Genomic DNA, 25885 nt, shown 5'->3' on the forward strand with positions numbered 1-25885 from the left:
TCCTGGGTATATAATTCTTAGTTGGCATTATTTTACTCCTTTCAAGGTTTTATCCATGTCAAATGATTGATTGCTTTCTTGCATGCATGGTTTATGCTGAGTAGTTAGGCTCTCGTTTTTATTGCAACTGCTTTGTAGGTAATGTCATTATTCTCAAGGTACATTCTCCTTTGTCTTTGTTAAATTTGATTATAATGTATCTTGGCGACCTTTTGTGGGTGTCTATTCTGTATGGGGTCATTGAATCTTGTGATTGGGGAAGGTTTCTGCCAGCAACTCTTTTACAATTTTCTCTTTGTTTACTTGTTTGCTTTTGTCTCTTCCGGTTCTGTAATTCCAATTATATGCAACTTTTCCTCCATGATAGGGTCCTATAATTCTTGGGCTTTCCTTTTTTCTGTCCCCCCACCCACCCTCAAACAATTGGTGTCAAGGAATTTGTCCTTTATAATGATGATTTTATATTATTTTATATTTCATTGATTCCATTTTGCTCCTATGCCCTGTATAGAGTTGTGTTTCCAAATTTTCCATTCAGTGTTTTGAGTTTCTCAGTGCTGTTTTTGGATCTCTCTTTATCTTTTAATTTTGCTATTTGTTTTTGTTAATTTTGCTGCTTGCTATTGTTTTCCTGGATTAGTTTACTGCCTTGTCTGTATTTTTCTTGTTTTTTGTCTATTCCTCTGTTTATTCTGTTCTTTTGTTTTTTTTTCTCCTTGATCTCTGGGAGAACCTCATATATTAGTCTTTATAATTCCTCATTAGGTAATTCCATCACCATTTCTTCCTTCAGGAGGCTTCTCAAGCTTTACTTTTGGCCCTTTCCTGGAGCCATATTAACTGGTTTTTATGTGATTTGATATTTTCTGTTTCCTTTGAGGCTGGAGGTCTTATTCTATTTCTTTATTGTATGCCTTCTGGTCCCTGGTGCCAGTGGCTGGGTGGAGCAGAAAGCACTTTTAATCATTGGGCCCTTGATATGGGCATCTGGGGTATAGAAACAGTGCTGCCATTCAGCCATTCAGCAGGTTCTCAGCAACAGTGGCTGGGCAGAGAGACTGCTGCTACCTTCAATCCATAAGTCTCTGTTTTGAGAGGCTGAATGAAGCAGTGGACACCACCAGTCATCAGAGCCTTGGCTCAGAGTACAGGGCTGTGGTCTGTGCTGCCAAACAAGGATCATGCATGGAGTCGGGGTGTGGATGGGAGGGACCCTAGCTCCACAGTCCTCAAGCACTTGAGGTTTGAGGGTGGGGGACGGGGCACAGTGAGTAAAGGGGATGTAGTTAACCTTTGCAGGGTGGGGAGCATGGGTGCCTGACTGTGGACATGGGCACCGAGTTCCTCAGGCTTAGCAGTCCCAGATGATAGTAACTTCAGCTGAAAGTATTCCTTGCTTTATCTTCCTGTGATGTGCTGGGCAGGTCAGCTGTCAGGTCACTCACTGGTCATTTGTTATTCTGTTTTTGTGCAGTTTCTCCTTCCACTTGGTATTCTGTCCGATTCTTTAACCTTGCCTTTTCAGCTTCGGCTCCACAGTTACCATTTATGTTGGAGTCACTTGTTTTCTTCTGTCTTTGTTGTACAAAGGACATTATGAGGCATCTGGTTTCACAGCCATGTGGGATCACTTCTCATTCCAGTTGATTTCTAAGCATGTGTATAAACTGTAGGTAGTCCTTGACTTGCGAGCAAGTCCCATGACTCTTTTCTGAACTGGTTCTGGTATTTGTTGTTTAATTTTCATGATTGGTTTCTTATATTATCAATATTTTTATATGAGCAAATTAAAAAATTTCATGGGAAAAGCCCATGATCTTTTAATTCTATTTTGACATATACCTTTTGAAGTTGTCTCCCCCACTCCCACCACCACCACCACAATATCCTGAGGAGCTCCGGTAGCACTGTTGAGTAAGCATCCAATCGAACCGCAAGGTCAGCGATTCAAACCTGCCAGCTACTCCACAGGCGAAAGACGAGCTGTCCTGCTCGTCTACCCACAAACCCAATCGAGAGGTGACATTCATCAGAACTGACTCGATGGCAGTGGTTTTTGTTGTTTGTTGTTATAATATCCAATATTTATTGGCTTATAGGCAACGACCAGGCAATGTTGTTATTGTTGTTAGATGCCATCGAGTCAGTTCTGATCACACCGACCCCATGCACAACAACAAAATACCCCCAATCCTGCACCACCCTCACAATTGTTCCTGTGCCCGAGGCCCTTGTGCAGCCACTGTGTCCGCCCACCTCATTGAGACCCTTCCTTTCCTTCAGCACCCCGCTATTTTGCCAAGCGTGACATCCTTGTCCAGGGCCTGGTCTCTCCTGAGAGCATGTCCAAAGTAGGTAAGATGAAGTCTCACCATCCTTGCCTCTAATGATGATGACATCAGCAAATTATGTGTTGCAGCATTGTGTGTAGTACATATCACTAATGATGTTGGGGGGGAAGTATGATTCATAGTAATGTGAATATATTGTAAGGTAAGTTGGGGACTACCTGTGTTTAAAAACCCCGGTGAAACAATGATTAAGTACTTAATCCTTTTTTTAAGATTATATCCAAGAAAGCCCTCTAGGGCAAGTATACTCTGTTACATGGGGTCCCAAACAATTGAAAATTACTCAATAGCTCCTAATGGCCACTTACAAACGACTATGACCAATCACCTAATCATCCTCCTAAGGTCACTCCAAGGGCATTTTGCTTACAGGTGGTTCAGAAACCGACTTGAGCTAAATTCTTTTCTGGATGATCAACCAAACCTACTGCCATCAAGTTGGTTCTGACTCCCAGAGACCCTATTAGAAAGAGTAGAACTTTCTCCTTAGGGTTTCCTAGGCTATAAATCTTAATGGGAGCACACAGCTCAAAGTGAGGTCTAAATTGATGCCATTTTTTTCTGGGCTCATGTCAATGAAGTATTAGCCTCTCCCCTTACATCGTCTCCTACTTGGATACTTGAGGCAGACACAGATTTTAAAGGAACTGCTGGTATTTTCTAGCTAAATATTTGCAATTTTCACAGATGCAAAAGAGTTGAGTGCTGCCTCTCAGTAAGAACATATGGCCAATGTTTTATGGCAGTCGCCTAAATCCCAGTTTATCTGACTTTTTGTCACAAAGTTGTTCTTGAGATAGTGAAGAGAAATGCAATGCTTTATTAGTTTAGCATTAGAGTTGTCCTTTTGGTGTCTAGAAAACGGGTGGCTGATCCAGAAAACAAATGTAGAAAAGAAGAAGTATGACAAAATAGAGCCAACCAGTCACCTTGGATGGTGTATAATGTAAAGAATTTGATTGAGCCCGTAACTTCTATCACTGCAGGAGGCAGCTGGCAAGAGCAAAACCACCCAGGTGGAGCGACACTGCAGGCCATTTGTACTATGTACCTGTGCCTAACCTGTTGGTGCTCCAAGACCCCAGCTGTGCAATTCTCGGTCTAAATCTAATTTATCCTTCTTCTTGACTTCCTTTGGGGTCTTTTTCATTTGTTTACATACTCATGCTCCCCATCAATGCTGTAGATCATTCTACTCGGTGCTGTTTGTTTGCTCAGGTTGAATTAAGAGATGGGATGACTTCCAGTTTTGTGAGCAGTGCCCAGATTTCCATACCACATTCAGGTAGACTTTTTCTGATGTCCTTTAGCTATGGCCTAAGACCTCCTACTTTGAAATTCCTTTGTCATTATAAACAGAGGCCAGAACAGACCCAGATCAGAGGGCTCTTTCTCCTTCTCGATCAGTTAGGAAATCTCTTCTGATTGATGGGTTTCTACAGCAGATAAACCAAGACTTAAACTATCAATTTAGGTGAGTGTTTTCTACAATCAGGAAAAGGACTGATTAATTTCTTATTAAAACACTAACACAGATACATGCACACACATATTAACCATTAGGGAAGGAGTCCCAGAGGCTCTGTCTGGTAATCATTGGATTGCCAACCTTAAGCTCAGCAGTTCAAACCCACCAGCTGCTCAACAGAAGAAAGAGAGGCTTCCTGCTCTCGTGAAGATTTACAGCTTTAGAAACCCTTATTGGCTCACTATTGAAATCAAATAGATGGCAGTGGGTTTAAATAATTAGGGTACTAAAGATCTTAAACCTAGTACTATTGATATTTTGGTCCAGAAATTTCTTTATTGTAGGGAGCTGTCTTGTACATTGAAGGGTGGTTCACAGAACCCAGGGTTTCTACCCTGTTGATACCACTAGTAACCATGCACTTGCATGTGGGACAACTGAAAACATCTACAGACATAGCCACATGTCCATTCAGGGTCAATCTCAACCCTAATTGAGGACCACTGGTATAAAAGTCTATGAACAGGGTTAAGATCATGTGTGAATGCAGAAAGAAACACCCACGGTATTTTTAGCAATTGTTTAGATGATGGTGGTTAGATGACGTCAGAGAATAGTGTGAGGTTACCTTGTCCCTAGTATTAAAAATTACAGACGCAGCAACATGGACTGACACAGTGACTACAATAGTCGACTCAAATGTAAGAACAATTGTGAGCATGGTGCATGCTCATGCAGCGTTGTTTAATTCTGTTGTCCACCGGGTTGTTATGAGTCAGAGTGACTCAATGGCCTGTATCAAGGGACCACGGGGTGGGGGTTGGGGGGCACACCTCCAACTTTTCAATTGTTATATGTGTTACATTTTTGCACTACCCTTTCTTTGCAATTGTCAGTGATATTGATAATTTACATTGCCACAGACAAAAAGGAGGCCTGGTGCTATAGCAGGTTATGGCTGGATTATTAACAGCAAAATCAGTGGTTCAAAATCACCAGCCACTCCTCAGGAAAAAGATGAGACTTTCTGTTTCTGTCCAGTTTTACAGCTTTGGAAACCCACAAGGCAGGTCTACTCTTTCATATAGGGGGCTGTGAGTCAGAACTGACTCAGTGGCAATGAGTTTGGTTTGGGATAGATAAAAATTGAGCTACAAATAGCTGTAGGCACCATCGTTGGCCAGCCTAAACACTTGCATTTGTAGCTGGTGACACCATGGTTAAGCATGTGGCTACTGACAGAAAGTTCCGTGGTTCACCATAGGAGAACTGTGGTTCAAGTTCAGTGGTTCACCATCAGGGAACCATCGTTCAAGTTCAGTGGTTCATTGTAGGAAAACCATTATTCAAGTTCAGTGGTTCACCGTCAGAGAACTGTCGCTCAAGTTCAGTGGTTCATTGTAGGAGAACCATCATTCAAGTTCAGTGGTTCACTGTAGGAGAACCATCATTCAAGTTCAGTGGTTCACTGTAGGAGAACCATCATTCAAGTTCAGTGGTTCACTGTAGGAGAACCGTGGTGCAGCCTGGGACTCTCTATAGGGTGTTAAGGCTGTCCTTCAGCGTTGCTCTGAATCAAAATTGACCTGATGACATATTAGCCAGTGGTTTTTGATTAGTCATGTTACAAGTTCTTGTACGGTTAGTGTTGAAGGGCCAAGGATGGTGCTATCAAAATGAGAATAAAATAAAAAGATCCTCTTAAAATCAGACCTGAGGGAAGCAAGGAAAACATTCTGTCTTTTAATAACCATGGCTTTATGCCCCCCCCCTTTCCAACTGAAAAGAATTAAATGTGGTTTGGATAATTTATTTAAATGAAAATATTTGAAGTGAGCTAAACAAATGTTAGAAAGCTTTTATGCAAATGCTATTATTTGCCAAACTATGAAGCTATAGCCTACGGTGAGTCTAACTGCCCGAGTGATCACATGTGACCAGAATCAGAAGCCAGCGGGGCTGATTGTCTGTTCCACATTGTCTCAGAGATCCAATGCTGCGATAACAGAAATGTCACAGGTGGATGATGTTAACAAACAGAGATTTGTCCTCTCACAGTTTAGGAGGCCAGGAGTCCGAATTCAGGGCACCGGCTGTCAGGAAAGGCTTGTTCTCTTGGTTGGCTCTGGGAATGGCTTTTGTCTTCTTTAACATCTGTCGGCCCAGTGTTCCTGGGAAATCTCCATGTGCCTTGGCATCAATTCTCCCCTCAGAGGTTCCTGAGAACCCAGGTGCCAAAGACATGCTCCGCTCTTGGCTCTTCCTTTTTCATAGTAGTCAAGGCTCTCCTCGGCTTACTTCTCTCTCCTTTTATCTCTTGTAAAATAAATAATGATACAGGTCACGCTCCAAGAAAACGCCCCTTACATGGGCTCAGGACTGGGACTTGGGTCAGGGTGTTGCATCCCACTCTAGTCCCTTTACAGTTAATTGGTTGCTCATATCAGATCACATCTGGAAGATGATTAGATTGTTGCATAATTGCCAGGCCGCTGAACTAAGGCCCAACCAAGCTGACATATATTTAAGGGGATCACAGTGCAATTCATGGCATTCACACAACATTGGGTTTCCGTGAAATGTTACTTTATTGTGTCTTGGAGAATGGCAGGTGGGATCTTGACTTGATAGCCCAGCAGAGACCTGCATAAGATAAACTCTATGCAGGCAGAATGTCTGCCTTGAATGTTTATGGAAATCATACTTAGTGTCAAAGTTTTCACTGCCGAGAAGTGTATGTGTGTGAGAGAGATAGAGATATTGAGGGGTTGTTTGAGCAGGAGAGAACTGAATCTTTCAACCACCTAGAAGACTAAGAATGACAACAACAACAACAACAACACGTTACTGCCGAGTTGATTTTGACTCATAGCAACCCTGTGTGTTGCTGAGTAGACCTGCATCCCGTAGGGTTTTCAACCTTGTGATATTTTGAATGTAGGTCTCCAAGCTTTTCTTCTGAGGCACTTCTGGGTACATTTGAACTGCCAACCTTTCACTTAGTGTGTAGGCATGTGTGCCACCCAGGGACCCTTAGTACCAGGCAAGACAAAGCACAATGCAGCTGGGATGGGAATGCTAAATCCCCAGACTTCATAGATTCAGGAAGCTGTGCCTGGGGCTAGATGTAACCTCACTATTTGAATCCTAACTGGAATGAAAACTTGGTGATTACATAACACTGAGCTATGTAGGGTAGACTGAGCACAGATGTGCATTGATTTGAAATAACTTCAACCCCACATCCCCAAAGTAACAGGAAGTATCATATTTCAGAAACCTAGGGTGTAAGGAGGCCCACAATTGCCAGGTGACTTTTTAAACCCTCCCAAGGGTTCCTTTCCAGCTGTTTGCTCTAGCAGCACAGTGCCTGTGGCCTGCACCCACCCCAGCAGCACGGTGTCTGTGCAGTTCACCCCAACTAGTTGGGGTACCCTTATTCAACCACCACCCCCAACCCCCCAGCAGACCCACAGGTATCACCAACTAGACCAAGTAGTTGTGGAAGGGGAACCACCACAACAACTCCATTTATTCCCCTGGGGAAACAAAAAACATTTTTTGAGCCATCTCCACTGACAGAAGTTCCACAAATTAGTAATTGTGTGTTTGAGCAAGTTTCTGGCTTTCAATAGTGTGAGCAGCTCCAGGTCCCTCAACACCAAGAGGTTGTCCTTAAGTCAGGCAAACATGGAAATTGGAGACTGGAGCTCAAGATGCTGGTAGACTAAGAATGTGTGGTGTTAATTTTCACCCTGCCAAGGAGGTGCTAAACTAAGTGGCCATTGAAGTTCTTGCCGGGACATTCACTGCTTCTGGCCACCACCATGCCCAGCAGCAGCAAGGGGTCATGTAAAACACAACTGTGCCCCCAATGGGCCCTAGGTTAGCCCAGGGGCAGGGGCAGTACTTGAAGGAGTTTGAGGAAATCCAATTGTTTTCTCTTTTATTTGCTTTTCTGTTTCCTGCTCTAAATTGGTACGGGTTGAAAGAGGGGCTAAGCTTCTGGTCTCCACTGCAGATGCCTGAGTTGATGACCTTCCATGTGGAAGAGCCATGCTATCTTCACCACGGGTGGTAGACTTGAGTCGCTCCTGCAGTTGTTGTGTCCGTCCATCTCTTTGCGTCTTTTCTGCATTTCCACGCTTGAGTTCACCAAACATGCTGTCTTCTTTGACTGCCTGGTGTCTCCTGGTGTCTCCAGTAAGTCATTCAGCATCTCAATATCTTCACCTCTCAGGAGCATGCTGGTGGCATTTTTCAGGGAGCATCTGTCAGCCACCACCTATGTACCGCCAGTTCCCAGAGGGTGTGCGTACTCTGGGGTGGGCAACACTTTTTCTACCAAGGGCCATTTGGCTTCTTATAACATCATTCTCGAGCCATGCGGGTCAACCATTTAATTAACTCATTCCTAATGTGATGACTAGACCGGCATCTCTTTATTAGGCATGTGATGTCAGCTGGTGTTGAGGACTGCGCTGGCCTCCTGTGGGATGTGGGTTGGACGTTCCTCACCTCAGCGTAGATCGAGAACCAGGGTCTTCATTATCATCCTCATAGTAAAACAATAATGGGAACAACTGTAGAGGCTGAAGCAGTTCATCAGTTGATCCTTTCAGCAATCTTATGGGTCCACTTGGGGGAAAGGTGACCTTTTCCATTCCCGTTGCCAGTTAAAGGCTCAGAATATCGCAGAAGCAGTTCTGTTCTGTCCTATGAATCGCAGAGCTGGGCAAAGAATCAGCATTGTGTGATCTAGTCTAATGGTAATTGCTTTATCATATGGCCTCCTTGGCTCTTTGCGTGGGAAAGCTATTTTAAATATAAATGCGCCATTACTAAATTGTACAGCTGAAGTCATTGTCTTGCCTAGCTTAGGCAGAATCTATATGGTGCATTGACAGAAATTCATTATTAGACATCTGGCATGCTTTAGCCAAGGCTGCCATCTTGAATCTGAAGGAAGAATCTGGTCTACCGTGTTGACAGAGCAGGCATGTGACCCAAAGCCTCTCAGGGACAGTCCACCAAAAGTACAAGCAAAAGCCCCGCCCTTTGGAACTCCCAAACACACTTGGTGGGACATACCGCATGGAACAGATTCCACTCTGCTCCGTGCAAAGTCAGAATCGGTGTCCCACGAGCGCGCTGAGAATAACAGAACGGCTTCTGCTGCGCGCACTGCACTTGGCGCTCGTGCTGGCAGTGGTTTACGGGGCAGATTTCACTGGGTTCCTGAAGCATGCTCTCCATGGGTCCTGTCGCTTAATCCCCACGACTTCGGGAAAGAGAAGCGCCCGTTTCATACCAGAGTCTGAGGATCAGCGGAATCACATCGCACAGGTCAATGAATGTGAACTAGAACAAGGTCATCCCAGTCAGGGGACGCCAAAGCCCCAACTTTAAGCAGTATTCCGTTGATCATATTTTTTATTTATTTTGGAGGATGGGTCGGACGTTTGCCAATTTTTTTTTGTTTTTTTTGTTCCCACACAGCCAGTGGCTTCAATTTGACAGTGTTTGTATTTGTTCATCTTGTAAAAACATATCTACATTTATGAGGTGTCTTTAACCTCTTGAATCTCTTGAATTAAGGTCCCTGTGGTTCTAACCTCCACTGCTCTTGTGGGGAGATGACTTATCAGCCGAGCCACGTATTTCCCCTTTGATGTGACATGTGTATTTATGGATGCTGCCGTTCTTAGCAGAGTCCTCTTCTCAGTTAGTGCTCCTTGCCCTAGCCCTAGCCTCTACTTGTCTGTTCTGCCTTTTCATCTCTTGTTAGTGCAAGATGCTGTTCGCTTAAAAAAAAAAAAAGGGAACTGTTGCCATGGCATTGATTCAGACTTGTGGTGACCCCGTGTGTATGAGAACAGGATTGTGCTTCATAGTTATCAATGGCTGATGTTGCAACCAAGGAGACTTGAACCTCTAACCTTTCCATTAGTAGCCAAGCGCGCTGCTTCTACCACCTAGACACCCCCTTTCCTTCCTTCTTGCTTTTCTGTCCTGTGAGCTCACGGCTCAGGTTCATGGTGCTCTTTCTTGAGAAAGCCTCTCTTTCTGGTTTCAGATTCACCCCACCTTCCAGGCCTGCAGCAGGGCACTTCCTAACAGGATGCGAACATGCTAGACCTCCGCTTTCAGTCTTGGTGGAAACAGCATTCTTCGTTCAAAGTCCTACATTTGAATGTGATTAACAGCGGCTACCTCGATTGCCCCAAATGATCTTGGTTGGGAGTTGGATGAGGGGCTAATAACTGCTTCCAATCCCAATTTGATGACTGAATTCTGGCACCCCCCTAGCCCAGCTGCACAGGTTTTGAGCCTTAATGTTATTTATCATAGTTTTGGCATTTCTTTTCTGTGTTGTTAATCAGTCATCAAGTCTGGTTGATTGTCTGTTCACGTTGTTTGGCTAATAAATGATTTCCCCTAATTCTCATGTCAGCCCGAGCCTCATCCCATTGCCCACAACGCAACCAGCCTCGAGCTTTTCTCCTCCACGCCCTTTCTTCAGACTGCTCTCAAAACCAAACCTGACTTACACAAGAAATGATCCCAGCTTCCTCCACTGGCATGTTACAGAGTTTCCAAAGTTTTGTTTTGCAAAACACTTGCACTGGGGGATAGTAAGGAGTCCTATTTTCAAAACAAGGCTCCAGAAGTAAATACTTGAAGGAAATGCTGGGTCAAGTAAACGTCAATGTTTCTTTACCGCTGACTTCCTGGAGCCTTCTCTAGGCCAGCATCCACAGTCAACGTTCAGGAGGGTGATGTAGTATAGAACACCCTCCCAAACTAATTTGAACTGCAGAGCTTTTTAAAATTTCTACTTATTTTGGCAGAGTAACAGACAGGATTGATGTTTCATAGGAAACACGTTCAGAAATGGTGGTTCTTTGGAACACATTTGAACTCCACAGGCTGGCAATAAATCGCTGGCAAATTTATTTAGACCATTTGGGTGTCTCACATTCCCCTGAAGCTACTCACCACTCTCCTCCATTGGTCTCTGGCAAATTCACATGCAACCTGCTGTCTTTCTTCTGCTAATGGCTTTGTTAACATTGTTCTTTGGGCCTACAAGGCTCACTCCATTCTAGCCCCAAATCTTGTATGTCTTTTACAGGCTAACTCAACACATCTTGTCTTAACAACAAAGCTACGTTTTATATGTCTTCCTTGGTGGCGCAGTTGTTAAGCAGTTGACTGCTAATGAAAGGCTGAACCCACTGGCAACTCTGTGGGAGAAAGATGTGAAAGTCTGTTTCCGTAAAGGTTTGCGTTCTTGAGGGCATGCACGGCAGTTCTACGCCATCCTGAAGGATTGCTAGGAGGAGAAATCAAGTCGCAGGCAATGGCTTTGGTTTGGGTTATAGTCTTATCCAACCCCACTTTAGTCAGCAGTTGATATCTATTTTTCTGGATTCTTGGCGTATTTATAATAAAGCTAGATAATGATTACTCTGTACATATTTATTATGTTGGTGGTACCTTTATGATGCTATATTGATATATTTATTATCTCATAAAAAGTAGCTAATCTTTGAGCCATGGCACAGGCAAGCAAAGTAAGGTTAAGAAGAGATTAGGTGCATTATTTTGTAGCTAGTAAGTGGCAAGATCACAATTCAAACCCAAGGCCCTCTTTGAAGTAGTGTACTTGCTGTTTGTGAAATTCCAAGATGGCTTCAAAGTTGGAAGACAGGTTAACTTGGAGATGTGAAATTAAAGAAAGAATATTTTGTTGGGGGCTCATACAACTTTTATCACAATCCATACATAGACATGTGAAAGTTTATCTCTTTTTCTTAGTTTCCTTTCTTTTTAAGCATTTTTGTGATTTCAAAGTAGAGAGAGCAAATTGTTTTTTCCATTAGTATGAAGTTTCCTTGATTGATACATACTAAATTCTAGTTAAAAGGCGGGGAACAGTTTAAGGTCAGAACGTGGGAGTGGCAGATGTACCTCTTCCATAACAACTTTTTACAACTTCTTGAGTGATGAGCATTCTGGAATGTGCTCTGAAGGACACAGGTCAAACCTGAGACTGATTTCCACTTAGGCATTTGTCATCTAGTTGGAAAGATGCAATATAAACACATTCAATGAGCGTATCATACGATATGACTCTTAATTAATTTCTCACCGGTTGCTTTGAAGCCAGTGCTAATTCATGTCAACCCCTTAGATGGCAGAGTAAAACTGTGCTCTAAGGGCTGTCAAGGCTGTGGTCTTTTGCAAACAGAGTAATGGTTTTGAATTGTAAACTTGCAGTTAGCAGCCAAACACTGAACCGCTGTACCGCTGGGCTCCTCTTGTGCCACCCAAAAATTTCTAATTGACTCCCATTGTTGTTAGTTGGTGTCATGTGAATTCCAACTCACCATGGTCCTTTGTGTGCAGAGTAGAACTGTGCCATCTGAGGGAAGCATGGGGCTAGGCCTGCCTACCAAGGGTTCTCTTTGTAGGTGTGATCCATTACCCTTTCACTAGTAGTCTAGTCTTGACAGTTCGTACCACCCCAAGGCGGTTTTAATGTGAGGTTCACAGACACCTAGGAGGTCACTAAGTAGCTGTTGGGACGGGGTATGCATGGACTTCCGAAGTTAAGAGAAAACACTCGTGTGCATTTGGGGTGAAGAGTGTCTACATGTTTTTCAGATTCCCAAAGAGCTCTGGGACAACTAGTTCACAGCAACACCTGCACAGCATGCATGTGGCAATATCAGTGCTGTGGCCTCGGAGCCACAGGGACTGGGCTGGACTTTGGCTTTATTACAATTGGCTGAGTAACCTCTCCAAACTCATTCTGAAATAAGGGTACGATTGGACAACTTGCAGAGAAATAGTGAGCACTAGAGGAGATCTTAAAAATATGAAGTCTGGCATAGTGCTTCATATAAACGGACCCCTTTCTTTGTAATCACTGTGTGATTTACGTTAGTAATATTGATTCCCCCCCCCCGCCTTGAGCAGCTCACTTTGACTGGTGCTAAGTGTATTAACTTCCTCATGATGCTATGACAAATTATCATAAACGTAGTGCCCAAGGGTCCATTCCACCTTCAAATGAGTAGCAGTAGCTTGAGTCTGGTTCACACTGCGTCATTCTGACACCCTCTTGCTTGCCTGCCTCACTTATAAGGACCCTTATAATTGCACTGATCTCACCCAGATAATCCAGGATTTTCTCAAGATTAGCTGATTAATGATCTCAATTCCATCTACAGCCTTGGTTACCCCTTGCCTCATAACACAACATATTCATAGGTTCTGGGATTAGGATGTGGACATTTTAGGTCGGGAAGGTATTATTTACCTACTATTCTTAATCATATTAGGAATTAGAATCGAACTGTGTTCTTTCCTCATATTGTTCGTCTTCTGACAATACTTTTCAGTGTTTATTTTTATTCAGCTGGAGATCATTGCTACCCAAGCAAGTCTCTGCGTTCATGAGCTTTAGTGTCACAGGTAGTTCTCTGGGCCCTAGATACCCTTTCTCCATGATATTCTTAATGTTCATAATCCTCCCTTAACAATTCCTCAGGTCAGAGCTCGTTCATTCAGCACTCAGCTAATTGATTAAATACTATTCTTTTGATTGCCTCACTGTGCCAATGTTTCTGGAAGAGTCATATATTTCAATACCGTGGGAGAAAGATGAGATTGTGCCTAGAAAGGTTTTCAGTCTCAGAAGCTCTGGAGAACAGTTCCACTCTGTTCTAGTGGGTCACTCTGAGTTGGAACCAGTTTGGCATATCTCAACTCGTGCTGAAGGCAGTGACCACAGTCTTCCAACTGAATACATAGTAGAGCACAGGATAGAGATCCTTGAAAATCTGAGTGACATGGCTAGTTTAGCTTTGGCGCGTAGAAGAAGGAGAAGTGACTTTGATTGAGACGTCAAGGAAATTGCTTCAGAGGAGTTAGTATTTGAGCCAGGACCGGACAACCACATGCTGGGGACTGTGGAGCAGCCTTTCGTAGGCCCAGGCTGCTGCAGCAGCCAAGGGGAGTGGTATGAAGTACTGAGCTAACCTTATGCCACAGGTTTGGAGTTTTATTTTAGGTTAGATTTAGAATTTAAAGTTAGGGACCACTTCCCCAACTTGCGCTTATGTCTAAAGTTGGTGTGCATATAAACGCCACACTTGCTGCCCTCAAGTCGATTCTGCCTCATAGGAACCCCATGGAAAACCCGTGGAAAGTAGTTCATATTCCAATAAAACATCTACTCACAGAGTCCCTTGGTGGTGCAAAGAGTTAAATGCTTGGACCCTAGCTGAGAGGTCGGTGGTTCAAATCCTGGCCAAGCTGCCTTGGAAAACAGCCCTGACCATCTCCTTCTGAAAGGCCCAGCCAAGGAGACCCGGGGGGAGCAGGGCTACCTTGCACATATGAGAGGTCCCCGTGTGAGTTGCAAGTGAGCAACTGATAGTAACGATAGACCTACTCAACCCTTTCCCAAAAAACCAGTGTTTCACATGGGGATTCGTTGTTATTTCTGGTGGGTGATGGATTGGTAGAAAGGGACTTGTTGACTCTGGGCTCCCTTTCATGCTTATTGCTGTCCGGTGATTTCCAACTCTTGGCGACCCCATGTGTTCGCCAGAACAGAGCACCAGGGACTTTTCTTGGTTATAATCTTCACAGAAGCAGATCACCAAGTCTGCTCGACTGCCTCAAACCCCACCGCCCCGCACTCTGGTACCCCTCTCTGTCTCTGTCTCTGTCTGTCTCTCTCTCTCTTTCACACACACACACACACACACACACACACACACACACACACACACATTGAAGTTAGACTCAGTTCTTGACTTAAGACACCAAAGTTGGGGGCCACCCACTGGATGCCAGTGGCACCCTCTGCTTAAGACTGGAGCCGTCCGAGGGTGGGAGTTCAGTCCCTGCTGGGCCAGGCCGCTTTAGACTGGAGGTTTGCATGACTGTTCAGGAAGAGGCCAGGACTTACCTTGCTAAGGTCTCACCAACAAACCAAACTCACTGCCATCAAGTGGATGCCAGCTCATAGCCGCCCTATATGCCAGGATAGACCTACCCCCTGGGTTCATGAGACAGTAACTCTTTATGGAAATAGAAAGCATGGTCTTTCTCCGCGCAGCTAGTGGTTTCAAACTACTGACCTTGCAGTTAGTAGTCCAAAGCATTGCCAGCACCAGGTGTTCCTGCTTCCCTACCCATGCCTCCTCTTCTGGAGTTCCCAGCAGCCCCTGAGCAACACAGTGCCTCCCATGTCCCATAGGGCCAAAGTTTAAAGCTGTATTTTTTATTTGATAAGCTTCTTCATCGTGAAGACACTGTAATTGAAATATGCTGATACAGTGGTGTGCAGGGAAGGGCTAGAGAGAGTTTTCCTCCGAAGGGAAGCAATGGACTGAGGATGAGAATAACTTCCTATGTTGTCAAAGGGGTGCAGGCTAGGATCGGTTACTTTCTTCCTTACAACAGAGAGTCACATAATTTTCCACTGGCGGCTGTTTGGAGAATAATCACTGATCTTAGGAGAAAGGTATGTTAGGAACACAAATACCCATGGCAGAAATAAATGTACCTGATGAGGTTAAGAGAAAAGCCTGCAACTGTATTAGGAGGAAGCTTGGTTATGTAACAGTTTTTTAAAAGTATAAATATCAATGTGATCTGTTTATCTGAAATTTGCAGTTTTTTAAAAAACTATTCTTATTCTTTTTCTAAATAGTCCTTTTATCTTGACTCTTGCTTGTGATTAGGTGAGAACATATTTATCAGATCATATTTTTACATTCCCACAACTTAAACAGCTTCTTACCAATGGCTTGTGCCCTCTCCACCGTTTCTCCCCAGTGCCCTTTCATAGTGTCTTATCTTCCCCTTCACCCAAGTTACCATCTCTCTCCTCTCTAGACAATGACTTCCCCTCCTGACCTTCCTCTCCCATCCCTGGAAATCCTCAAAGCTAGTTCCTTTTGGCAAAAAACAAAAACCAAAAACCAATCCCTTTATCTTGCTTTTTTTTTATAACAGTGGTCTCATACAGTAGTTTTCCTTTTGAGACTGACTAACCTCAGTCAGCACACTGTCTTCCAAATCCATCCATGTCATCAGATGGTTCACAGTTGCACCAGGGCTCTTTGAAGACATGCAGTGTTCTACTGTGTACATGCCCCAAAGTGTTTTATTCATTCTTCTACCAATGGGCTTTTATGTGGTTTCAAACATGTGTATGGTCATTGTACACAATGAAAGAGTAATGCGTATGAAAATATATCTCACTCTAAATAATTAAACAATGCTGAAAGTACTCAAAAACAAATAGAAGAAGCATCCTGCACAATCCCATTACCTAACAGAGAAAAACAACACTCTAAATATTTAGGTTTATCTACTTCTAATCCTGTTTCCTCTCATGCCTATACGTTTGTTTGTGTGTATAATATGTGAAATCTAATTATTGGACTTCACATAAACACACACAGCGTTATCATCAATTGGGTTCCACCTCTTAGAAACCTATGTGCTACTGAGTGGAACTGAGCTTCATAGGGTCTGTAACGGTTGCTTGTTCAGAAATAGATTGCCAGACCTTTCTTCTTAAGCACCTGTGGGTGGTTCCAATGATAAACCTCTTGGTTATATATAATCAAGCTCTTAATTTTTGGTGATGCCCAAGAACTTCATATTTAGTTTAAAGGTCTACCACCACCACCACCCCACCACCCCTAAAAAAGTCCTGCCACTGGTCAAGTGGCATTTTTCTCTCCATCCCCTGCTTTACCCTCATTCAGACCATTCTGGTTCTGGAACGGTCTGTTTATTTGTACTGCCCCCCATCCCCCACTCTCACGCCACGCAACCCAGAAGAGTGACCGGACATCTGGACATCTTGGACTGCAGCATGTTTCTGGGTGTGCTGGACAAAAAAAGTAAGATGAGAATATAATGTTCATTTTGGTCCCCTAAGTGTCCGCGCGAGGCAGTTTTATAAGCCTGAGCGTCCCACTTTGAGCCGTTCTCCAGTGCACGTGTTCTCTGCGCCTGGAGGGTCTGGCACAGAGACCGTGAGGTGCCAGGGAAATGGGCCAAGGTTGCAAAATTGTTTTTCCTCACAATACAAATGGCCCTAAATGCAACACATAATTCTCAGGCATCTTCCTAGTCATGAAATTTTGTTGGCCTCTGCTATCTAGCTGTCACACCGAAAAATCACCCCAATCTCCCAGCCCTTCTCTCCGACAGTGAGGGCCTCTTGAAAAATATCTTTCCTGACAGTCTGTTTACACATGATTTCTTCTGCCCAGTCTTTCCCCAGATGCCCCTCATTGCTTCCTGCCCAGCTATGAACAAGCAAGCCTTACTATCCCTTGGGCAACTATAGGCAGTATATTGTCTGTTGCATCTTTGAGAATTCACTGTGTCACATAATTGGCTTTATCAAGAAGGACCCATGTTTTGCCTCTTCAATGGAACAAAACAGAGCAGAAACAGAGCAAGAAATAACTACGGTATCACTCATGGTTCTGTAACCAAGATAAACCCATTTAAAATTTTAGGGGTGGGTGGTAGTGGTGGTGGTGGTGGTGGTGTGTGTGTGTGTAGACGCTCTGGTGGGGTAGCATGTTATCCATTGAGCTGTCAATCCCAAGGCCAGAGGTGTGAACCCACCAGCCCTTCCACAAGAGAACAATAAGGCTGTTTACTCCTATTAAGAATTAAAGGCTAAAAACCCCCAAAGGGCAGTTTTACCCTGGCCTCTACAGTTGCAATGAGTCAGAATCAACTTTATGGTGGTAAAGTCTTTTTATTTTTTTTTAAGTTTGCGTGTGTGTTATAGTTAAGATACAAGTATACATAAAATTGTGTTTTTAAGTTTTCACTTCTCATAAGCATTTCCCCAGTCATTAAAATCACTCATAAGCTTTTTCATGTCTGGATAATAGTTTATGTTACGGATCTACTATCAAGTATTTTTCAGCATTGGCAATGATGTAAACATCATTCTTATTGCTAAATCCACAGTCATTAGATTTACAGAATAGTGCAAAGACATGCAGTGGATTCCGAGTAAATGTGAATTCTTGTTCTGACAAATGATGACTTCTGATGAAACTGTGGTTAGAGCTTTAGGGAGTGCTGTGGAGGGTCCTCGGTGTGGGAGAAGAGTTGCGACAGACAGCGGACGCAGGAGAGAAGGTATAAGCTTTTCCTGTGACGGCTCCGAGTTGAGAAATAATTTCCTTTATGATGCTTTGCCCTGTCCAAGCCGAGGCACATCTGTTACAAGCTCAGTAGCTCAGCTCTCTCTACGTTTTCTTGCTTAGTAGGCAGAGTGGTTGTTAGTTGTCAATTAGTCGTTGGTGGTCCACTCCCATGCTATCCACATGATCGTCCACATGTTAGAGTCCACTGATGTGGCAACTGTGTAAAGAATGCTGAGTTAGTTCATTGTGCCAACCTGGCCGATAATCACATGTGGGGCTAATTGAAAGGCAGAGGGATAAATGGGTGGTGAGCCTCGCCTTTCTAGTTTTTGGGTCTCTTGCTTTGTGATGGTCGCACCAGGGTGCAGCTGCCTTAGCAGTTCCCTGCTTCAGCTTGCAAGATTGGCTTCTTACAAGATATCCCCAAGGAGAAGCCACATGGACCTATCCCGATGCAGCCCTGGGTACTGGAGCAGCTGTGTGTGGAGACCCCTGCTAGTTCTGAGATGCTTATTTGTTCACTGACTCAGCTTTCCTCCTGCAGTCGGCATCATTGCCTCTGTTTTGTGAGGTGGAGGACTTTGTGGACTGGTGTTGGGTTAATGGGTTAATGTTGGACTTTGGGCTTGGGCAGCACTGGGTTGGGATGTTTTCGTGATGCACACTTTCTTTACATAAAACTCTCTTATACATGAGTTGCTGTGGATTTGTTTCTCTAAAGTACCCAGACTAATACAAATACCTTGCTTTGCCATGGCAGGGCCATCTTCCAGGATTATGTTGGTCAATAGCCTGTTATGATACATAGGGCTTTCATTGGCTATTTCTCAGAAGTAGATCCCTAACTAGGTCTTTCTTCTTAGTCTGTCTTCGTGTGCACACTCTATGGAAACCTGTCCACTCTGGGTGACTCTGCTGATAATCTGAAATACTGCGGGCAGAGACCCTCTCGTCCTAAGAACACGCAAACCATTCCAGTGGGTGAAGCGACAGACAGTGGAGGTGGAGTTAAGAACATTGAAAATGCCCTTATCTTCCACTCAAGCATCTGAGGCCAGGGTTAAAGTAAGTCCTTCCTGTTTGGGAAGCGTTGGACTGCTGACCCCAAAGTGGGTGGCTCAGCCAAGGGAGAAAGTTGAGGCTGTCTGCTCCCGTACAGATTTACAGCCTCAGCATCCCAGTGCAGGGTCACCAGGAGTTAGAATGGACTTGGTGGCAGTGTGTTTGGGTTTGTTCGTTTTGGTGGCACCAGTCGTAATAACACTGAACCCCAGGTCTCTTCATGATCATTGGGGTATCAGCTGCCCTGCTCCCTGAAAACCAAAGTGCACTTATCCACACCAGAGAAATGCCACTGGCCAGAGTAAAAAAGAAATGTATGATGGGGCACCTGCACAGGCATGAGGAAAGGGCTGAGAAGTGGACTATAGGTGGTCAGAAGGGCAGGGGCATCAGTTGGGGGCACAGGATAAGGAAAGTGGGGAGAGTACATTGTGAGCCCACAAATTAGGTAAAATTGAGACTACAAGAAAAAAGGAGAAAACAAGAAAGGAACAGAAATGGAAGATGAATTCAAATACTACTGCTGGACTTTCAAAGCTTCCCTCCACATCTACTTTGTCCACCCTCTCCCTCAAGGAAGGTTATATATTTATATTTATTTCCAATTATTTGTTGATTCCAACTCTCCTACCCACACCATCTCTTTCCTTTTTTAAATTGGAATCACTATAACATATTGGCAAGGAAAACTCATTTAGAACCAGTCATTACTTTATCCGCTTCCAAACACATGTTATCTATGTGAAGTCACATGAAATTGACATATGAAGTAACATCATGTACCACAACGTAAGGCAACACTGCTCTCCAAACACTTGAGAAATGAAAAGCAAATGTTTCCCTTGGGTCCTGTTGGTCCTATCAGCTCCATTGGCAGATCCTTCTCGGTCTTGACTCCTAATCCTCCTTTTCAGGATTCCAAGCACTTGCTTACAGGATACTTTCATATTCCTGACTTGTTCTGGTGTTGACTGGAAATTGCTCTTTTTATTACGCTTCTTTCAGAGTTTAGACTAGTTTCTCCAAATGATTTCCTCATTTCCTGGTTGTTTCATGCCTCTTTGAAAAGAGATAAAATATCTTTGCTTGGAGAATAAATCAGTACCAATCTTTCTTTTAAAAAGAAAAACAATATTCAGTTTTCTATGAAAATCTTTGCAATGTCTTAATGTATTTGCTTGGGCCTCATAAGACCATATAAATATTAGTGCTATTTTGAAGTGATGAATTTACTGGAATTTCTTATATTTCTCATGTAATGAATTTCCCAATATGCTTTTTAACTTTAAATTTTGGTGCACAAATCCAAACAGAAACTTAGTGTTTCTAAAAGCATGTAAAAACTAATCTGTAAATATTAACTTTATCAGTGCTTTGGCTCCTGTGGGTAAAAAAGATTTACCTATTTTGGCAAAGTTATTTATCTGTCCTTAGTAAACATGTGAACATGGACAATTGTGATTTTCTATAAAACTGCTGGTAACATTTAGAATATTATCTTTTCTAAGTCCTTTGACTGAACTTAATGGAAATATTCCTGATTAAGTATAATTAATTTTGTTTATTGTGATTTTTGTTGCTGCTTTTTAATGTTTTGCATTCTTGTTTATATGGTTAGTGAATCAGTCCAGTCCTTTCTGTTTGTAAACTTATCTTTGGTCAATGCCTCATCTCTTACACTATTAAGACCATAGAAACACAGCAAGGCCAAAAAGTGAAAATGTTTTTAAAAATCAGAATTGGCAAGTGTTTGTTATGTTCTCTGTATTTTTTACAATAATGTATATTTTTAAAATTCAGCAGTGTTATAAATAATCTGTCTATATTAAAGTACCAGCAGTATAATATGCCCTATGAGGTTTGGGTACAAACTTTTAAAACTTTGTAAGGTTGGTTTTGTGTTTTTTTATAAAGTTGATTGCCCTTAGTGCATCTCTGCCAAAGGCCCTCCCTTAACTGGCAGGTGCCCCCACCAGGTATCCTGCAGGGGCCCCTGATTTCCGTCAGTCCTACGCTTGGTTGTGACGCTGCTTTTGTCTCTCACTCACCCGCAGAGCCCGGCGTGTGCACGGTTTTCGGAGATCCCCACTACAACACTTTTGACGGACGGACATTTAACTTTCAGGGGACGTGTCAGTACGTTTTGACGAAAGACTGCTCCTCCCCTGCCTCGCCCTTTCAGGTGCTGGTGAAGAATGATGCCCGCAGGACCCGCTCCTTCTCCTGGACCAAGTCCGTGGACCTGGTGGTGGGCAAGAGCACTGTGAGCCTCCAGCAGCACCTCACTGTGCGCTGGAATGGCACGCGCATCGCGCTGCCCTGCCGGGCGCCCAACTTCCAGATCGACTTGGATGGCTACCTCCTCAAAGTGACCACCAAAGCAGGTGGGACTTCCAGAACCCCGGCGCTTCTCCAAGCTTTCCTCTTGCGCGCCCCCCATCGTCTTGCACCTGCGGGAGTGCTCAGGAGGTGTGGCTTCCCTGAGGAGAGCTATGCTCCTGCTGCTGTGGTAGCTTCTTCCCGATTCAGGAAGGATGGGGACATCCTGAGGATGCTGCGAAATAGCTGGGGAAATTTGCACAACACAGACCTTTACAAATGGACTCCGGTCACGCCAGTCTTGCCATTTGGACGTCCACTGCTTTTCCTCCCCTCCATTTAAAAATAGCCGTGATTCTCTCCAAATAACCTCTCTCACTCATACTTGGTTGCTATTTTAGACCATCGATGTCCTGCTTGGAATTATCAGAGCATTTCACAACTGTGACAAAGGATGTTTCTGTATTAGCATCTGTCCAAAAAAGGAGAGAAATCCTCAAAAGTAAACAGCGCATTAGTAATGATGTTCAAAAGAAGCATCAAGGTTGGGGGCGGGGTAGGGGTTGGGGGTGGGCGGGGGAAGCTTGATCTTAGAGTCCAAGTAACCTTATCCTACTTGGTTGTCTCATGCGTGAGAGGATGGAGCTACCATGTAGGGGGGCCGGGGTGTGAGTGGAGGGACCATGTGTGACCAGCTGTCCTCTCCACACGGACACTGGGAAAGTTTGCACATTGAGTTTATGGCCAGAACCGTTGGCTTCTGCTAGAAGACACTTAGGATGCCAGCGCTGGAAAGGTCTCCTTCAGTTGGGATTTGGGGTCCATGGTGCTGGCAGTTGACTGAGACCCTTCTCAGCATCTCAAGTTGCCCAGGGCGATTAGACTCTTCATTCTGCATCAAAAACAGATGCTTTCCTTGTAGCCCCAACTTTTCATGGCTGATTATGGAATGCCTTTACTTGTTCATTGAGACTCATATTCGCCTTGTCTGCAAGGCTACTTAACAGAGAGATACCTTTTCAAAGCAGGGTGCATTTCTGCAGGCACCAGCCCACAGTATGCATTCAGCTGGCTTCTACATTTCCCTCTGGCATGTGACCCACAGTGGACATATATTGTCTGTCAAGGGCATATTGAGCTGTGCATCCTCATGACATAAGTTATTTCTTTGAGCATGCTGATTATAAGACGTCATGGTATAGCTTGTTTTTTTTTAACACTGATCATTTAACTGTATAAAACTATGACTTGGGTTCCAGTTGCTGTAGATTCTTGAGATTCAGAATAGAAATATTGGCTAGATCAAGCATTTTGAGGGACCATGGAGAAACAGATGGAGTCCTGGGCACACTGGTGACATGCTTGCTTGCCAGCCAGAAGACTGATGATTGGACGCCACCAGCTGCTCCCTGGGAGAAGGATATGGCAGGCTGCTTCCCTTGGGACATCTTTGGAGCACTTTGACCCTGTCCTATAAGGTCACTATGCATGGGAAACAAGTTGACAGCAACAAGTCTGGTTTAGTATAAACAGGAATAAGGTGTCCTCAGGCATTCAACAAAGGGTGGCATAGTGTTCAACAGTTCAAAACCACAAACTGTTCTGTAGGAGAAAGATGAAGTTTTCTATACCTATAAAGAATTACTGTCTCGGAAACCCATAGGGCAGTTCTACTCCATCCCATAAGGTCACCATGAGTCGGAATTGACTCGATGGCAGTGAGTTGAGTTGAGGGTATTCAACTGTTACCTGAAAAGCTGGTGGTTCAAGTCCACCCAGGGTCCCTTCACAGGAAAGACTTAATAGTCTACTTTTTAAAAAACACTGTGGGCTGCTGTTCTACCCTGACACACTTGGGGTTGCCTTGAGCTAGACTCAACTAGTTTTCCAGTGATATGAACCAAGTCAACACTCCCCTTTGCTTTTTGTTGCACCTTCAGAATCCTGTTAATTGTTAGAGTGTAAGGATTTCAATCAAATAAGCTGAGTCTATGGAATGTCAGCTTAGTCAAACTAAGGCAGGAAGCCAAGGAGAGTCTTGGCTTCTAGTTAGCGAACAGAACATGCCATCAATTGTACTATTCTGTAAAGGGGGAGAGAGTCTCATTCCTTACCTTGAAGGTAACAGATGTGAAGAGCTCGCTCAACTTACTCCACTTTAGCAGGATTAGTCTTGCTCAGAACATTCAGACACCTGTTCTTGTATTGAGAAGACTAGCCACTCTGCATTTTAGGCCTCTGCTTATTCCTTTAGAGGAGGCAATGGTTGTGGCTCCCTGTAAAATGTGCACAAGATTACACATTATTACACTATACTAATTAGAAGCACTTGTCTGTCTATATGCAAGCCAGCGGAACACAATGGCTTCTAGTGATATGGAAATTATTAGTCAACCGCAGTTCAGTTCTCAAAGAGATCCTGGATACAGAAGATTGTTAACAGCCTAGGGGGTTCAATACTGGTCCACTCACAGCTGGCAATGCCTTATGGAATAAGTGCACTCTTTGTAAGGACTCCATGGTGTAAAAATGAGCCAAAGGACTAGACTGCTAAGAAAACAATAAAGGGATCATAAATACCAGAATTAGATGAGCAAATTTAACTATTTTAGGCCTTGAACTTAAGTTTTATGCTGTCTTCTATTTCTCCAGTTCTCTTAACATGATGCTAGTAATTTATGTGGCTTTCTTCATATCCAACCGAACAATTTCCTATAGCTTGAGAATCCCACAAGCTTTCTGCTTCCCCTGGAAGAAACATATTCCTGGCTTTGCAGTGGTCCTGGGAATGAACTAATTCCTTTCCTAGACCACAGTGATTTCTACTTGGTTGAGTAGAAATCTCAGTTGTCTGGCCCCTTAGGGGCATTTCTTTTTATCACCTATTGATTGTCTATTTCAAATAGCATATTTCCTTGGAGTGCTCTTCTTCCAGAGATGTTCCATTTCATAAGCTCATTGGATCCAGGGGTCGCTTCTTCAAAACAGCTTTCTTTAGCCTCCATCTGGGGAATGGGAAAGGGGGACAATGACTCCTTACCCCTTTGGTTGACGGACTCTGCATTTCATGATGGCATCATTTGCAGAGAAGCGCAGGTGGCCATATCGCTGGGGCAGGTTTAGGCTGTTGCCCCTTACCTAATAATAACTGGGGCACAAAATGGGCCAAGTAAGTCTTACTGGCGTAGAAGAGCACTGCTTAGCACCATTCCCCACATGTTAACTCCTGACACTTAGTACATTTCAAATATTACATTCTTGCCATCTGTTCACTTCAACATCTCTACCTGAGTGGGTCACATCAGATCCACCTGAAAGGATGATCAAATGTGTCTGTGTGTCATCTTAAAGTTTATTTTTGGTCAAGTTCTTCACTTGATGAACCTGGAGAAACTATCCCTCAGTTGTTGTGATTTGGAGGATGGAGGGCAGTGGGAGAAATCTGAACAGGAAAACCCTCCATCTTCTGCAGTGGTCAAACACTGGCTACTAACTGAAGGTTAGTAGTGGCTTGAGTCCGTCTAGAGGCAAGTCGGTGGAAGGACTTAGTTATCTGTTTTCGAAAGGTCACCGCCATTGTCAATGCTATGCAATGAAACATGGTTCTGTTGGGAACCACATACAACTGCCATGAGTTGGAATCCACTCAACAGCAGTGGGTTCTGGGTTCTTATTTACTTATATATTTTTAACGATACGTCTATCATTTCTGCACCTCCCGTTTCCTTTTCATGGACAATAGGAATAGCAGCAACAGCAGCAGCCGAGAGACAAAACAAAGCGAAGCAAACACCCACCACCCCAAAAAACAAAAACTACCAAAATAAAAGCCAAACTGTCTACAAGCCTGGAGCAAGGTCACACCCTTGAAGGGTAAAGAACGTGTTGGTGACACATCCACTGGGAAGAAGGGACAATTGGAAGGCCCTTTCTTACAGTGGAAGGAATGAGCTGCTGCTCAGATCCCCAGATGGGACATACGGTTCAGTTTTGAGCCTTCTGACTGGCAGTTATTTCTACCAAATTTCCCAGGCATAAATGTAAGGAAACTCATCCCAGCTGCAGAAAGGCATCCCCCTGTTCCTCAAACATGTTCCCCAAAGTTCTGATAGCACAAGATGCCTATTTAAAATATCATTTTGAAGAGCAATTTCCTCAATTGCAACTTATTAGTTTTGTTTGTTTTCTCCTTGCCTTTTACTACTTTTAATTTACTTTGCATGGATTTTACTCCTGTCGAGGGTAAAAATATTCACACAGACACTTAGGTGAGTGATACGGCCAAAGGCAAAGCTATTGCTCCACAAGGGGCAGCCTAGGATAGCTTTAGTAAAATCCTAATGTAATCATAACACAGGGAAGGAGGAAGTGGATTACAAACTGCTCTCTTCTTTTGGGGGACCAGGTTTTAGGAGAGAGGCATCCAGGGTTTGGAGAGGACTTTGCTTATAACAGTGTGTGTGCATCTTTCC

The 25885-nt window shown here is 43.7% G+C and overlaps 1 protein-coding gene across 1 annotated transcript in view; it reads left to right on the top strand.

Annotated features, from left to right (window-relative positions):
- BMPER (BMP binding endothelial regulator) overlaps positions 1-25885 on the top strand; it is a 290926-nt gene that overhangs the window by 173950 nt on the left and 91091 nt on the right. Inside the window, exon 12 of the mRNA XM_004702768.2 lies at positions 21149-21478. Within this exon, the coding sequence (XP_004702825.1) occupies positions 21149-21478 (330 nt within the window). The remainder of the gene's footprint in view (positions 1-21148; positions 21479-25885) is intronic.

Source organism: Echinops telfairi, unplaced genomic scaffold, assembly GCF_000313985.2.
Source record: "Echinops telfairi isolate 266 unplaced genomic scaffold, ASM31398v2 ScPeMD7_23;HRSCAF=83, whole genome shotgun sequence".
In the NCBI taxonomy this organism is placed as follows: Eukaryota; Metazoa; Chordata; class Mammalia; order Afrosoricida; family Tenrecidae; genus Echinops; species Echinops telfairi.